Raw genomic sequence first — 18,021 nt, forward strand, 5'->3', positions numbered from 1 at the left:
ACTCATGCGGACATTGGCACTATCATGTAATGTTTTAGGGTTCTCTTTGTGTTTAACCCGTTATGTCATACCCACATACAAACGAATATCTCACACTTAACACTCTTCTGAGTATAAGCGCTCTTGCGCTCACAGATAAGACAGAATAAACGCATTGTACGTGTAAAGTAGCGCGGTCCATCTCAGATGAAACACAGCGTATTTCAGTGCCTGAGCTATCACGGACACAGGAATTGACTTGTGTGATATAATAGGTCAGCCCATGTGTTAAAAGACTGAGATTCTTTTTAAATCACAACATAGCCAAAGGCATATCCCGCAGGGGATGGGAACCGAAACATGCTGCCCCACACATACCTGTTTTACAAAGAAAGTGTGGACTTTCCTTTGTTCTCCTGTGGCTAAGGAAACTTGAGGAAAATGCTCCTTTTTCTCTAACTAGGATAACTCCTTCAAGCTGGATTTTTTATGGTGATTCCCTGGACTGTTCCTCTTCATTTTGCCACGGATAACCTTAACCCCAAACTGCCTCTGAAAAGGTCTTTTTTTCAGAGCCGGAGAACGTTGTGTCGACGTGTACGAGTCCACACTACGTCATCGCACCCTACATTATGTGGACTTCTTTTGTGCAGAGGTCCGCACTGTGTATGGCACGCCTGCACAAAGTTGTATGTGTGCGTTTGTTTGTTTATTTGCTTTCTAGAAAATTGAATGCGGCAGCATTTTAGCGATTTAATTATTTGTATAATTAATTTGTTCTTCAAAGGGAAGGATTAAAACATTGGACAATCTTGAATAGGCTGATCAAGAATGTAATGTAATCAATCAGAAATCATATTCAATCAACAATTATATACATGTACAATATAACTCTTTATGTTAAAACAATGAGCTTGAGAATATCTTTAGCATACAGTTCCTGATTCCCACTTTTATATAAACCATATCGGATTTTCCAAGCAAGAAAAGCCAAAACAAAAAACAAACCAAAAAAAGAACAAGAAATGAGATTTTAATGTCTTTATACAAAATACAATTACGAAAATACAGACTCTGATCGCTCTATGTGTGCCTCATTGGTATCTTTCGTACTACTATATCCTACCGCCAGACTCGTAAAAATCACTTACAGGAGCCAAACATGAGTTTTGGGTAAAATACTTTATTAACTTATATGTCACAGGTGTTACTCTAAGACAGTATACGATTTTCAACACCAATCAATTCTTGAATCATCTATGAAGAGTGCAAAAGGCATCGAAAGACATTGGTATTTTGGTTTTCCTCTGTTTATCTTATCAATGTTGTACGGAATTATAAATTGCCCGTTTTTACTCGATAATTTGTTGCGATATTCAATGATAAACGTCGACACACGGAGTTCATCCAGCCAGGTGTAAGGTAGAGCCCTGCAGCTACCACCTGAGGTCGTCAGCAATGGTGGACATGCCATCCCTCTGCTACTGAGCCCTCTCACCTGCGGCACATTTGTCACTGTTGGACTGGTTTCTCACTGAATTTCATGTTTCTAAGAAATAACATCATTAAAGTTTTGTTTCCAAAACTGATTATTGCGCAGTTTCCGTGCTTCCCAGATGACCACGAACTCTGTGTCACTGAAATACTTTATCTTTGAATTTCCTGTTTCTGAGAAAAATGATGAAATTTTAGTACCAATAACGTGGAAAAACAGATGACAAATCCAGCGTACATACGTCTGTAAAACTGCATCAAAACTGTGGATGAATTTACACATTTTGGAATGCTGCATCACACACAAAACAAGCAACACTTTGGGTTTCGAGGGAAAAGGAAATGGCTTTAAGGAAAGCTGCATTATTCCAAAGGTATTCCTAAATATCTTTCATATCAAAATACTTCTCATAGATAAAGACTCTGTTTATATTTGCAACATCTTTCACCTATCTAATTAGATAAACATAATATTATTTACAAAGTAGTATCCCGGGCGAATCCAGAACAACCTTCTTGGGGTCCAAATTGTTTTCGGGGGCCATTTGTTAAATGTAATCTTTCATGGCTTTTCTAAATGATGAGACTTTTTTACAACCTTCTAGAAGGAAGAAAAATGAACATACCGACATATTGCAATTTTTTTCAATTAACTCTTAACAAAAAGGGAGCTCTTTTTAGGGGAGGGGCAGAACCCCTGTTGCCCCTAACCCGATTGTCCATTGAATTTGCGTGGCATTACAATGTATATACAAACGAAACTAGCTTTAATTTAGAGCATTATGACAACATCCCTTTTTATGTAAATTAATGAAAATATTTTCTAGACCGATTTCATTTTCCTCAACGGAATTCTCTTGAAGTAGATTCCAGGGTATTCTAGTTGCATTTTTGACTCACAATGTACATGTACGGTAGCCCATGAAAGACAACAGACATCGCATTTCACAGGGATCCTTATGTTATGTGTCAAACGTTTCTAAGCATGCCCATCCACACTTATGAACATCCCAAAAAAATCAATGTTTTGCTCATCAAAAAGTCTCTGGGTTTCCATGAATGACTTTTTTCACGCAAAGTAGCTCATTATGAAGTTTGTAATAAAAATCAGGGTTGTTTCGGTGATTTAATTGACCGATGAAATCGAACTTCATATTATGATTTCATCTTTCAAATTTTTATATTCGTAAAAGTTAATTTATGATACTTTTTCCAAATACATGTATGTTGTGCTATGCTACCATACAACTGTTTTAAAATAGCCACAGTAATAAAGTTTCAAACTCAAAAACCAACAGCGGACTTGAATGTATGTACACAAAAATAGTTTCAAATGAAATGTTGTAAAGGGAAAGGCACTATAACTTTTTATGCGGTGTTGTACATGTTCAATGTGCACGCTGGTCTAAACAGGGATTACTTCTAATAAGTGCACAAGCTCAAATCAAGGATATGAAGTGTGTGCATTCGTTTTTAATTCCAACAGCCATAAATGATCAATGCCTCTTTGCGCCTGCCCTCGGTTCTTGGTCCTAACACCGGTTCGATCTGGTGTTGTCCTTCCCCATCCACCCCTATCCACCCCAACTTGCCTCATACAGTTGTCACAACAAAACAGTCTCGATTCTGAACAAACTCATCTTTGGACGGAATCCCCATCTGCAATATGATTAGGCAAGGCAGCCATAAGGCTACATGGATAGATAGGTTGTTAATTTACTTGGAATTAAGGGTATACGGAATGCTAGTTGCAAGGGGACGCCAATCTGAAGAAAAGAAGTGAATACTTTTGCAGAACCAGAGAGAAAATGTTGCAGAAGTCTACATTTTCAATAAGCAGCTGACTCCTGACCCGTTATGCTCATGATATGAGCGCATAATTACGAATTTATTAGCGAAAAGATCCATTACTTGCTGAATGTCATTAGCATAATGATTTGAAAACAGAATGTTTTTTTCATTGTGTGTGAATGAACAGTAGGCCTACCCCGGCAGCGCATATCACATTGCCACCTTTTGTCGTCGCTCTTCCGTGTAAACAGGCCCTAGGCACGAATCTCTATATTATTGGGACAAGTTCATCCACCGCTATATATAGGCACGCTGAAATCTGCCATTGTTGCTACTCGTGGTGACTGGCTGGCTGGGGATTGGTGTCCTCGCTGGCCACTTTGGCTCCGCTGCCTTTCATCTTCATCACGACGAAGACCACGACTACCATGAGGATTAGTGCCAATAGGACCGCACCCACCACGATACCAGCGATAGCCCCCGGGGAGAGTCCGTCCATAGACGCAGGCTGACCTTCTGCGGAGGCATGTACAACAAAATAACCGTTGTGAATCAATGTGAAACACCTCTCTCTCGTTCCCGCCGCCCTTGGGCCTTACGGAGTGCTGGAATGGGCAAATCCCTTTCACAACTTCATGCCGTGGTCACGGCTATGAGTCATAGCACTGTGGCTGCTTTGCTGCTCTTACATGTAAATTCAGGAAGCTGGCACGGATGTTGACGTCATTGGTTTCGGGGTGTAAAATACAAATTGACCAACTCAAAGAAATGCGAGGGCCTATCCAAATGGCATCCAATGAGGGGGATCCAAGAAATGATATCCCGAAAGGATTAGCCCGTTCCAGTGCTGTTTAAGGGCGGCAGGGGTAGGCGAAGTGGAACACTTGTTGACAGTTGCAGACGGTTGAACCGTCTACAGTATGTAATCTATTTGAAGAACTGAAAAGGGTTGACTGTGTAAGGATGTGGTACAAGCTTGGGGACTAGCTGAAATGGGGCAAAGTTGCCTGTCACCTTCTTCGTTCCTTATTATTTCTTATTCTTTAAAGGATGGTTGAAGAAAAGAACCTTTATTATCAGTGAAAGGTCACCCACAGAGAAGATTACGGCATCGCAACAAAGATATGAAAATAAGTATGGTAGTTCCCATCTTTTTGTGCTGTTGGTATAGTTTTTCACGTTGGGCGAAAAGTCAGACGCGTCAAATTAATTTTCACATTTACCGAACTTACTTGATGGTGTTACAGTGCCGGCACCGGTAGTTATAACAGGGGCTTGGGTAGTCGGTAGAATTTCTAGAGTGTTTGGGAAGAAAGATTGACTGACTTGAACATAAACAGCTGAGCTGAAATGATAGAAAATGCAGTCAATTTAAAGATACTTCATTTTACACTTGGGTGGATTTGACACACCATGCAGCGTAGTGCTAATGTCTTTGCCGCCCCCAGATTAGAGCTGAGAAAAAGTTTTAGAATAATCATGGGTTTATCCAGTAGGGGGCACAGACCAAGGCAGGTGGAGGGACACCATATTTGTGACCTCTGTGAAAAGTGTCACAAGTCTCTTGAGCTACTTTTGAATTTTAATTTGTATTAGATCGGGGATTTTGAGCTCTTTCTTTTGATGCGTCACTCAGTTTGGTACAATGAAAATGGACGTTGTGTAGGTGTTAAATGTTGAGGATTCCTTTACTTAAACACTGTGTAAGATTCTTTCAAAGTGGCTCTGACATGTGACTCATTTTCACAGAGCGGGTCGCATTTTAGGGATTGAGAGCTCCATTAGTTGAGAAAACTGTACTACATCTTTCTTTCGGGTGGGGGATAGTCAGGGAGGATTATTCCCCCAGCCCCAACCTTAGACCTGGATACGCAACTAAAAGCATTACTAGTTCATTAGCAAGCCCTACACCCACAAAATGAGCCCCTTGGTTATCTGGCCAACTTGATTCTATGAGCCGCGTCTTGTGTGAAAAAATTACGATTTTGAGTTTGCATTTCGGGATATAGAACCCATGTCACCTATTTCCAACGAGGAATAGTTTGGTACGAGTCGACACGTACGACTCACCTACGGCCATGATCGACTCTAGGTCCACCCCAAACTGCTTGATGAGTGGGTCGGTCGAGTTAGCAAACGCTTCTTTTATCTTCTCAAGCAGTACAGTCGAAGTCACACTCGACTCTGGCGGGAATTCTAGTTGGTAGACCGCCACCACGCTGCCGCTCTTAAACTCAGTTACTGTGCAACCTGTTACCGCAAGACTTGACTCGTTTGTAGCAGCTGTGACCTAGATGGGGGAATGTTGAAGGCTGGCTCTTTCAAAATCATTCTACCATGGGTGCACGCGCGGTGTGGTTATTGTTTCAATATTTTGTTTTTAAATCTGGGACTTGCATGTGGGCTGGGTTTGTATTTAGTGTGTAACTTATTTTGATTTTGCATGAATTTTAAATCTGTGGTTACACAGCTGGCATGCAAATTTTCCATTTTATTGGACAACAAAGATACAAAAAATGACTGACTTAAGTTGGATCCGTCATTTTAGAGTCAGGTAGAAATGAAAATAGACACTCTTTTAATAGGTAGCAGCTTTAAGAAATTGAGATCGAGTTTGATTTCGGGGGAAAAAATGCACTTTGGAGGAAGCTAAACGGTTGCTCGATTTGTAATCACTTTTTAGCACGGCAAACGTTTGGGGTGCAGACGGACCTGGATACAGCAAACAGCTGAATGCATTTATTGGGGCTTTCTGGGAAAAAAATTGCTAGCTAAAGTATCCCCTTCCTCATGGGGTGTGCAGTGATAGCAACTCCAGATGGGTCCGGGGTACAGGTTGGAGCATAATGAGGTTAAAGCGCCCGACGCTAATCCGGAAGGTTGTGCAGTGTCAATATACACACAAATGCAAAATCGGATGGAACTCACTGCAGTGCACACTTTCTCGCTCAGTTCTTTGAATGCGGCGGAGGATGAGTTTGCCAAGTCTTCTGTGAAATTAGCTTGCCCGTTGCCGATCTCGGTAATTCTCATGTTGCACTCAAATGTCTTCGGAACTGGGAAAGAAACATTTTGCAATGAATGAGCATACGTGAATGTGTAGATAGCCTTGAAAAAGCAAAAGATGGTCGGATGGTTTAAACTGTCCACCGCTTAAACAGTTGATAAATAACTCGGGCCCATTCTCCATGTTGGTAATGTGCAGTTTTAGGTTTGTTCTTAGTCGCAAAACGATTATTCATATTCATTCACGAAACCAATTTTGTAGGGACTTTTTATACAAAATTCACCCCAGTTTTTCCTCAGATATAGTAATCAACCTGAGCATACAAGAACGTTTGCCTGGGGGTACAGTGCTGAGTGTTAAATTCCTGAGCCAAATCTCATTACTTGTATGGAAGGAGAAAAGTCACTGCATGGGATGAGCGTTTGTTGGTGTGTTCTTAAACTCACGAGGAGCTGCAGTTGTGACATGTTTTGTGGTGTGTGATGGTGTTGTCCCTCCAGACGTCGAGGCAACAGCTGCCGCTGAGGTTGCATCAGTAGTAGTTGATGAAATCCCCCCAGTAACGGCCACCGTAGTCTTCTCATCGGCAGCTGCTGTGGTGGTTACCTCAGCACCTGTTGCTGCAGTCCCCGTGGCCAGTGTCTCAGTTGCTGCAGCCGTCGGCTGAGCACCTGTTGCTGCAGTCCCCATGGCCAGTGTCTCAGTTGCTGCAGCCGTCGGCTGAGCACCTGTTGCTGTAGTCCCCGTTGCTTCTGCCTCAGTCGCTCCCTCGGTTGCTGCAACCGTTGCCTCATCACCTTTTGTCGTAGCTGCGGTGTTGGCTCCCGCAGTATTTGCCTGTGTGGCTGCTGTTGTCGCGCCTGTTCCCTCACCAACGTTAGCTGCCGTGGTTCCAACTTCCCCAGTTGGTCCATCCGTTGCTGTGGTCGCAGCAGCAGCAGTCCCCGAAGTTTCTGTTCCGCCAGCCGCTGTAGTTTTCCCACCGCCAGCAACTGTTGCGGTCTGAGCGTCCGTTCCTCCACTGTGAGAAATTGCTGTTGTATCGCGCGACGTTGTTGCATGGATAGTTGACCCTGCACCAGGCGTGCCTGTTACTGTATTTGTTGCACTGTTCGCTTCTGTTGTCGCCGTACCTCCTTCGGGGGTAGTTGAACCTGTAGCATGGTTGAAAAAGTAAGTGTTATAGTTGCACGGGATAATTTTTCAGTGCAGGTTTGGGGAAAATCACCGCATAAATGAACTCGGTAGCGCTTACCCGCGTATAGTCTAGATTTGTTGAGAGAAAAGCAAGACTGATTAGTAAGAGCATGTAAACTCTCGAACATGGAATGGTATGCACAAGCATACATCTACCGGGGTAGTAGCCGGAACCGAAGCTGAGTATAAGTTACATTAGCTTCCTTACCTGTTGGTAAGGTTGCTGCCTCTGTTGCTAATGTTGCATCTGTTGTGGCTGCTGTGACAGCTGTTGTGTCTTCTCCTACTGTAGTCGACGTGGTGGCCTCTGCAGGTGTGGTAGCCGTTGTCTGGTCTGTTGTTTGGGCATACGTTTCTTAGAGATGAGCCATGAAAGACAAAGTGCAGAGAAATTAGCTTAAACTTTCCAAGTTTAATGAACAAGAGAGAAATTAAAATGACAAGGAGAGACTTCTACCGTAGTTGCAAAATGGGGTGAACACACTATATAAAAAGTGTCGAGTGTACTATCATCAATACAGATAGAATGACAGCAATCAGAGACCAGTTCACACGTTATCAGTCTCCTCGATGCTTTCATTGTGTCACAATGCAGCTTAGTCATGACTTTGGCAAAAACTCCTGGAAGCCTAGATGTATGTAGCAGTTATTTCAATTTAAATAGTCTAACTCTAAGTTAACCATGAGAGCCGGTGGCGGAGTCCACCCCCCCCCCTGACATATTCTCGGGTATTGTTGCAGTTCCTTTCTCCGCAGTTTGACACCAGATTTGTGGAAATCTCAATGGGACGTTTGTTTTACGGAGACAAGTTCTCCAAAAGACCAACCTTTCCACTAACGTTCTCAATGGGGGCAGGGCCGACAAGCGTGAGGCAATGCACTCGGAATAACCCATGTTGTCAATTGAAACTTCACAGATGTACTTCTTGAGGTCAATACACGTATTTTATGTTTCAAAAATATCAAGTGTAAGACAGCCGAATTGGATCAATCATTTTACATAGTTCAAAGGTCTTGTTGAAAGGAAACTACCCTATAATGTAACGTGTGAAATATGTGACTGGGATTACCACTTGCCCATCATGCACTTGATTCTCAGGAGTCGAAATTTGACTTTCAAATGTCTTTCTCGACAGTCACACTAAAAACCGCACATTTTGTGTGTTTTTTTCTTTTTTTAGTGTATTAACAATAATTCTACTTTTTACTGATCTTCCAAAATATTATCATTTCCCCGGGGAACATGTTTTATAACACAAAAGGACACAATCCGGGACGATGAAATGAGTGAACTGTGAAATGTTTGAGCTGAAGTGACATCAGGTGTTTTATTCTTGAATGATTGTCTGCTTGAAAAACCACAATGGCTTAATGGTGTGTATCTCTGGTGCTCCAAGCTATATTACATTATCTCACCAATTACAATATCGGTGAGCTAACGTAAGCAATGGCACAATCATTTCTGGAATATGCCGTTCCATGTTCAAATTTGGCCATTGTAGGTGTAATTCGTCTGAGCTGTTCCTTCCCTGTCGAATTCAGGGACTGAACTCAGATTTCATTTCATTAAATGTGCATTTAATGCTTCTGCTATATCAAAAAGTTCTTTGCTTTTGCATTTCGTTGTGTCCTCAAGCAATATTCAACACAGTCATGAAGTTGACCAGAAGCTCTTGAAAGCCAATAGACATATGTAACAAGCAGTTAATTTCAATTTTAAAATTAAAAATTTAATTTTAAGTTAATTTGCAACATTAAATTTATGACGGAAACCATAAAAATTGGCAAGCACAGCATAATTTTCTTCTGAGTAAAAACAATGATAAAATAGAGACGAAAATGTATCGGAAAAACTTGAATAACCCTTTCACGTTTCCTTTGGTGTGGTTTTATGTGCCAAGAACGAGCCTCACGTTTGTTTTTTACGAAACATAAAAGTGAAATGAATAACTAATGTATCTATGAATACCAAGCAAAGGAGAGAGCGGTGTTCGTAGGATGTCACAATGAGGTTTTGCAATTATGACAAACATGTGTTATGTGATAAAAAATGTTTTCTGCCTAAACAAGACAAAATCGAAAGCCCCTTGCTGGAAATTTGTGCTCCAGGTTTGAAATCAATTGTAAAACAACTGAAAATGTTTAACAGATGGCGACTTTTATTGATTCCTCGGGACGAATTATACAATGGAAATATGTGAATTTGCATATTTAAAAAAAAATCCTGTAAACCTGTGTACATAGGGGTCTTTAAAACAAAGCTTATACTCACCTGTAAAACACGCTATTACAGCAAGGAGAGAAAGCATTGTTTTTGCATCCATGGTGATTATCCGTTCCGATGAAAACCTAGTATAAGAAAGACACGAAGACTCTTTTTTTATACTCAGTTAGAAGGGCTATTCGAAATTCCCCCCAATTGATACAATAATTTTATACAGTCATCAGAGTAAGACGATTTCATTTCAGGAGAAAAACCTTCATTGATCTTTACACTAGTGAAATGAGTGTCAGTCTTTTGTTACATTTAAGCAATGGTTGTGTTAAAAGGAATATACAATGATCGGTGTTGGTCTCTGAAAAGGAATAATAGAAATGCCATTAAGACGTTTCGTGACTAAAAATGTTGTGAGTTAATGAGTATGATGTACAGTAACTTGCATCATGTTCGTGCCCCTCACTTAGTTGTGCGCATGCGCACTGAATCCACTATAGCGACAGAAGCTGGTGAAATGGCTCTTGACTCGGGCAGGTTGACCCCAAAAGTAATCGATCAACATCAAGCTCAGATAAAGTTGTTTGCCCCTTTTTTCCACACCGATTAGAATTTAAACACTTAAAGTCCCTTTTGATAACTGGCACACTATAAAAATCCATTTGTGTCAAATTTTTGCCCGTTTTTGTCACTTACCTCCAAAGTAACAGAGTCAGAAGTTGAAAGTGAAGCCAACATTTCAGAGGTTTTTTCAGTTTTGCCGAAATGAGTCTCTGACATTTCTCTACTTGTGAATGGTGAAGGATATCATAAACACTAATGAGAAAGTATCATGCAAGAAGGAAACCGTATGGATGAGAACGGAAAGTTTGGTTTGTGACTTTTAGTCGGGCAATTTGACGTGTATTCATGGTATTCGTGCAATGAAATAGGTCAACTCGTACCCAAACGCACTCATATCCAGGTATGTGTACGTGTGCGCCATGTCCATAATCCAGACATTTTGACCGCTGCCAAACTCAGAGCGGAAATTGGGCACTAAGTAAGGTGAAAAACACGGAAAATGACGAAAATCAGTCCCAATGAAAACCATTTCAAAAATGGTTTTCTTCCTAGACATAATAACCTTTTTTGTACTAGTCTTTCATGTGGCATCAAAGTTATTTGAAGGTAAACTCGACAAAATTGTAAAAATTATACACAAACTTAGGTTAAAAAAAATAATTTTTCATAATTATACTTGTCGTAAAATTGACATTTTCCAATTTCCTTTACTACCCTCCGGCGATCTTTCTTACTAGAAGGTATTAAATATCACCATTTGATAGATTCCTGGCAATTTATTTACACACGAGGTCTTCAAGGGAAAGGGCAGGACAAATCCCTCACATGGGTCACCACCGATGCGCGTCGTATGCTAGAATAATTTTTCAGGCCGACGACCATTATGTCACTATTGCACATGCGCAGATACACAAACTAAATGCATGCACAGTCTATGGGGACAGAACATACGTGATCAAACGACAGTCTACGGTATATATCAAATAAATTGCCATGTGAATTTCGAGCAATTTAGATGAAAGACGTGTTTTAATATTCTTCCGTAAAGTGATAGTTGGCCACCATTAATCTGGCCGCACATTTGGGTGACCCCCTGTGCCACTGGCACAGTGCCAAGTGCCATTACCGCCATTTGGGCTGTTGCCGTAGCAACGCTTTGTTTATACTCCCCTCATTAGCTACTGGCAAGTTGTCCTTCAAAGACAATTGGAGAAATAATGGATGAGATTGCTCAAGTAATTTGTTTGGGCATTTGGATAAAGGCAGGTGATACATGCTTTCGGCACAAGGAATCGGGTTCCTTTTAGAACAAAGGATACACCTGCAGCTATCAATTGTCGTTTAGAGTAACACAAAGAGATTTTAAAGTTCTCTTGGCCTTACAGGTTAAGTTAATGGAGACAACCCTGTCCGTTCTATTGATTTCAACCAAAGGAAATTAAAATCTTTCGCAATTTTGTGTAATGACTGTACATCGTCTCTAGAACATCGCCAAGGAGTGGATCCAAGAAACCTTCCGGGGGAGGGCAGGTTCAGACCTTAAGCATGATGACAATCAATTCACGGTCCGCCTAAAGTAAAGCAGTTTTCCTAGAGGCAGAGAGACGCAGTGTCATCTAGTCCTTGTGTGGGTTCGTACGACCCACAAAACACATTTTTGATCGTGTTCCCTGAATCTATTTCAGAAATGCAAATTTACCAGACTAGTTTATGATTAGCATGCCTTCCAGGCCTCCCATTCATTTTGTTTATATAAAATCTGACCTGAAACACTAATAGATATTTAATCTCAAATTTGAATTTTTCATCACAGTAAATTAGATTCCATCATATTTATTTTGTTGCTTTGATTTTTCCCCAATGAAAGTTAACCTCGTTTTTTTCCTCGGGCCACTTGGAATGTAACCATAAGACTGCTTCCGAATCACTTGGCTGCAGCTTCCAATTACACCCGGGAACCGGCAACAGCTATAACCATAGACTCTTGTGTATTTTCTAGCCGCAGCCACGTAATTTGGACACAGCCTAAGAATTAATTGAAACAAAGTACCACAGCCTTCAACGCATGTAAACGCTCGTCGCATTTGATAGAAGGAAGATATTGCTTTAAATTATAAGATATCAGTAGTAACTGACTTCCAAGGGTCAGTTTAGAAAACATTTACAGTTTGCCTCCGAGTTCCCTGGTTTGAAAACCTGAAAGGTCCTAGTCCCCTGCTTGCCGGTTGAAAGATCGTCACGTAATTAGACTGGTAGGCTCAGATGTTCATTTTAGTGTTCTGCAACGGATAAAACTGTTATTTGCTGTCTTGTCAAAAAGACGCAGTTTACAAAGCGCCATTTACGACGCAGGAAGTATGGCAGGACCGACGTAGAGCCGCGCCAGTCGACAACGTTTTCTGCTGTAAGTCACCTCGAGGAAGTAATTGATCTTCATACAATATTAAATGAGAGAGTTTCAGCGTGAAAAATTGATGAGAGAGGTAATTCACACTCAAAACAGCCAGGGTTGTGATAATTTTTGTTACTTTTTTTTCACAATGTCGGTGGAAAAATCATATTTACCGTCCCCGCATCTTTCCTACTCAGAGACCACCAGGATTTTTCTTTAACCGCAGGCAAAAATGGCTCGGAAAGGCAAAATTTTTAAGTAATCCACCGGCAAATAAACTATTATTCTGTGGGTCACATCACGCAGTCGATGATATATATCTCCAAACATGTCCGCCTCCAAATACTTGGCTTTGGTCTTAAATTCCTCTAAATCTTTGTAAACTATTTAAGCCTACGTGGACCGTAATATTTGCCCCATATTATGCCTCTTTCACTTGTGTGCAATATTACACATCGTCATCGATTTAATTATTCGATCTCGTTATTGGTCGGAGTAGTCACTACATTGACGCCCTTTATGTTTGTCTCCTATGGATTGTATAAGTTTTAATAACCCCGAACCAGTTGCCGGTTCCGTTTGTAAAGTTTGGAAATACACAGAGGTCCACGTCCTTGAATAGTTTGATGGGAAAGCCTTCAAAGACCTAAAAACGTAATGACATCACACTTTGACACCTGTGCTGTCTATGGGGGCTTGAAATACCGTGTCCCACTTCACTGCCGTCGGGAAATGTATATATGAAAACAAAGCTATAGACGCCACTATGTTATAGGTCTATTCAAGAGGTATCGAAGGACTTGTGCAATAGGGCTACTGGAGTTTGTGAAATGGTGGTCGAATTTCCCCCTCAAAAAAAAATTACTTTCAAAAAGATTACCGGTCGTCATTTTATTGCCTGAGGTCTTGTTTTCACTATTGTTAGGGATACCTGGCTTGCACTAAAGCATAGAAAAGCTATAATTAAGCTTGTCTACATTTTATCACTATCAACCCAGTTTAACCTGCGTTCCCATGACTGGACTTTGAAACACGATTCTGGAAACAGGGAAGAAATCAGATCCAAGATACACCTCCCTTGGAAAATCCAGACAAGCAATGATTGATGATACGAAAACACATCTGTATTATTGGAGTTACCAAGCTGATATTCATGACAGCTATAGGAAAAAGTAGTAATGTAAGTGGCATGTCCAGACATTTCTGAGACTAGGGGAAGTGGATTCTTATTATCACCGTTCCAGTTGCTTGCTATTGCGGTTTTCGGAGGGGAATGAGTAAGGAGTGGGGTACATTGGGCGGCACAAGGTCTGGCATATACTTTCCTGAATCAGTTATCTATTTAGCACAATTCTTGCCTAGTATTCCACCATTAACTGCAAATGCCACATTGGCCCTTCATTTCTAAATGCCTATATTATCTCCGTCTGTTTATACGAAAAAAGTCATTGCGAGAGAGTTAAAGCCTTTTCAAGTAACGAATCGAACTCACACGTAAGCCCTATGATCTGACGATTTATGTCTCCTGCAAAATGGTGCTACACAGGTTTCAAGGAAACACTGTCCAACTTGATCATTAAGCCTAACGAAATGTGCATTTCATTTTTCCAGTTTGATTTGAGATGCCCACAGCGGTTGCACTTAACATGCTGAGGAGCAACTCTGCTATACTTAACATTAGCATAAGTTCAATAGACTTTATTCACAAGAAAGCCATTTTCAAGTTGATTATGTTTCCTGAATTTATTTCTTGCGATCTGTCAAAAGGGATGGTATCAGAGTATTTTAGGGTCCATGCTTCACTTTCATTTTTTTTCAGTGCTACTTAAAACATTAGATGCAATAAGTCACAATGTATAAATTATTCATCATCTTAAATTAAATTAATACTGTGGACTTTTCCAGTGCTGTCATTTTTTATTCTTAGGTTCCCAAACCTCGTTTTTTTATTGAATAATGGCCGACTCGTGAACGAGGTCAATTTTGGTGCTTGTGTTTACTAGGCCACATCTCTAGCTCGCCCAAAGCAAATAAATGAAAATAAAGAGCATCAGCAAGCTAAAACTGTTTTTTGTAAAACCAAGGAAGTTAAAAAATACTGCAGTTGACATTTTCTTATTATAATGGATTGCACTTGCTTGCACCATTTTTAGGGAACACGCCGTATACACTGGCTGTCATGGGGATCGGAAATTTCGTTATGTGGACAAACGTAAGATTTCCTATTGATTTGCATTGTACAAGGTTCTTATAAGGGCTTATTAACTCAAAAATGGCTCGAGAGACCCATGACTCATTTCGTTAGGTTAAGTCACATTTTACAACTGCTGGTCGATTTACCATGGTACCAAGGTCATTTGTTCTGCATGAGCTCCAATTGAAAATCTACCAGTGGTCGCCATTTTGTCGCATAACTCTGCGTGCGTTATTTCTAGCGACAACCACGGACCTTATTTTCAAAAGTATACATATTTTACAAGTCACCACAACCGTGCTGCAGACCAAACTACACAGTAAGCGCGCCTGTATTGCTGATAGAGCCCATATAACGGACACCGAGAAGCAAATTCCATTAATGTCATTTCATGTTCTCAAAATTATTTGTGTGTATGCTTAAAACCAGACAAGCTATGCGCTCATTTTTCGTTGTCGTTAAATTGTCAGCGCGATCAAAGTTGTTCAAAGTGGAGAGCAGTACCGGTAGATCAAGGTATTCGAAAAAATAAATGGACTCATTTAGAATTGGGATGCATTTACGGGGCAATCTTCAAAGAAAAACATTTAATAAGACGACCAATTTTAGCAAACATTGAGAAGTGCGCCGAAACATTGACATAATAGGTCTGCAGAATTTCGGATTCCTCTAATATTTGTCACGTGACCATAGCGGCCACTTTAAATCTCTCAAATTAAGGGCAGATCCAGAACCAAATGTAAGGGGCAGACTTCATTAAGAGACCTAAACAAATCGGATTTTTTTTCATTCAACTTTTTCATGGCATTTCTAGGATGAAGCTTCATTTTGGGGGTTTTAAACGTTTTGGAAGGAAGAAAATGAAATAGAATAAAAATTTCTTTTACAAAATGTGGCTCCTTTGTCTTCGAGGGATCCGCTCTGGAGTGTTCTTCATAATGTATCACCGAATGAATCATGACCCTCACAGCTTGTGGTAGCAATTCGGTCAACGTGCACGGTTTTCCCCGAGCCAGACAATTAATTTTGATGTATTAGAAAAAAATCATCTCGTTCTCTTCGGTAAATCAAGCACGCATGACGGACCATTGGGAATGCAGGAGATGTTTACGTTCTCACCGAAATGATTTGATGTGGATATCTAGGGTTGGCGAATTAACCACACGACGTGGTTCGTTGGCATTATAATTCGATTTGGTGTGCGCATAATTTATTTTGGTGCCTGTTGAAGAACATGCCCCATAATATACCACGATGAGTGTTACCATTCGACTTACCGGTATTTCAAAAAAGAAATTCAAGTTAATCATAAACAAGAGCTTGAATAGAGGATTATTGCGCAAATAGGGAATTGTGCTTTAAAGTTTCCTAGCCATTGCTGTGCTGAATAAATTATGGCACCAGCCTGGAAATAAGAACACATCGTGTCTGGTTCGCAAATATACCCGTATGTATACGGTATAATAATCTCTGGCACAGTGATTACAAAAATCCACTTGAAATGGATCAAAGATGTCCAATTAACCACGGTAGGGAGCTTTCGTTTTCAATACGGTTAAAAACGGAAGCTACCTACTTTGCATTATTTGCCACAACAACTCCAGGTGAACACGGGGATACATTTATTTCAATGTGTATTAAAGGCACAGAGACAACATTCATGTGGTTATATTATCTATGAACTGGTTCGTAAAGCAGTTTTGAAAATCGACGTCTTTTTTAAAGCATTACCACAGCAGTTCGACCGCTATAAAGGCTATAAATGGAACTCAATGCAATTATGTACCTGCGGCCATGATACGGGATGTGGTATGCAGGGCGGGTTAGTGGGAGATGACTGCATAATATAAAGGCCTAATGCTTATAAGAAGGCGTAATCTCTTCAATCTTAAGGCCAAAGGTATAGCGTGGGACCTCTTCAGACTGAATCAGAAAATGGCTAATTTTACGGTTAAAGTGGTAGGCAAACCGACTGTGGCATCGAACCCGAAGAGCGTTTAAGCCATGGCCTTGTTTCCCACGTATACAGCTTGCCGATATGAAGCGCGCTTATGCATAGAACAGTTGATTGGTGCCGATCTCAAGAATTATGTGAATTTCGCTGATTAGATGCAGGTACAGGCACAGTTCTGGCATAAGCTGCAGATCGTGGACTAAAAGCTTGATAAAAAAAATGTTCGCTACTAGGATAAGAATGCCAACTATTCTGATATGAGGGAAGACGCTTTCAAACCCGAAGGAACCGATATAGGTTTCACAGCTACATGCGCAAGTACATGTATTTTTTTAATGGACGAAGGAACATGTTACAGCATCACAAACGAAAGCAAAAGACAAAAATATGGTTTCGCTCACTATTACTTACCAGGTCAAATGAAATCAGATCACAGTCCTCTAGTAGACAGTAACTTCCTCTTTTCGAGTATAATCCCGCAATAACAAATAATGAGCGACAAACCGGGCACTATTTAATACCGATCTCTCCAGAGTTTGTTAATGATGCAGCGGTTGCTATGAAAATGGGGGTAGTATCCCGCGTGCTGCGCTTGGCTGGGACAGTCAGCAGTAATTTCACCATTCCACACGCCTATATTTTATATAACAATCGATCGCCTTGGGCCAATCAGGACAGGGGGATGTGCGTTGCTTGGATACGTGATTCTTATGTAGCCGATTATCATAACGATTTTCTTCACCAGGTGGTAATATTTCGACAGTTTTTTGGAGCATAAAAAGCGTATGCTATTGCTGGTTTCGCATCAGGCAAACGAAGAGTTGGGCAAAGATATCAACTGCCGAGACTTCACACATTGCATTAATGGTGGCATGCGTCGTTGCTTACAATGAAATTTGCTATGCGATTGTTTCGTGTGACATGCTCTTGTAACAAGATGTGGCAAGACACTGATTTTGCTCTCTGTACTGTAAAAGATTAACAGTCACTGATTAACTGTGATTGGCATCCGTAGAGTGGAACTGTCATATACTTTATATGTATCATATTGAACCGGATCTTGCTATCTACCTAGAGTGTATAGCGATTTTCCAGATTTTTGCAAACTTTCCAAAGGGGGATCGAAGCCACTGTTTTTTTTCTCTCTCTTAGCGACAGATTCCCTTGACGCCACCACAGGTGCGAGGTACTCGGAGCGGGCAAAAAGTGGGGTTGCATCAACATAGACCTGGGG

General features: G+C 40.8%; 1 protein-coding gene across 1 annotated transcript; it reads right to left on the minus strand.

Moving 5' to 3' along the window:
- Positions 1-1,142: 1,142 nt before the first annotated feature.
- Positions 1,143-17,411, minus strand: LOC110979406 (uncharacterized). The gene is made up of 8 exons (XM_022235171.2): positions 17,199-17,411; positions 9,741-9,817; positions 7,677-7,823; positions 6,718-7,425; positions 6,193-6,320; positions 5,335-5,554; positions 4,497-4,559; positions 1,143-3,780 (listed from the first exon to the last, which is right to left on the minus strand). The coding sequence occupies exons 2-8, from the start codon at positions 9,790-9,792 to the stop codon at positions 3,596-3,598; spliced, it is 1,503 nt and encodes a 500-aa protein (XP_022090863.2). The 5' UTR covers positions 9,793-9,817; positions 17,199-17,411; the 3' UTR covers positions 1,143-3,595.
- Between the last annotated feature and the right edge of the window lie 610 nt (positions 17,412-18,021).

This window comes from Acanthaster planci, linkage group LG08 (assembly GCF_054643075.1).
Source record: "Acanthaster planci isolate LZ-2023a linkage group LG08, COTS_SCS, whole genome shotgun sequence".
Taxonomy (NCBI): Eukaryota; Metazoa; Echinodermata; class Asteroidea; order Valvatida; family Acanthasteridae; genus Acanthaster; species Acanthaster planci.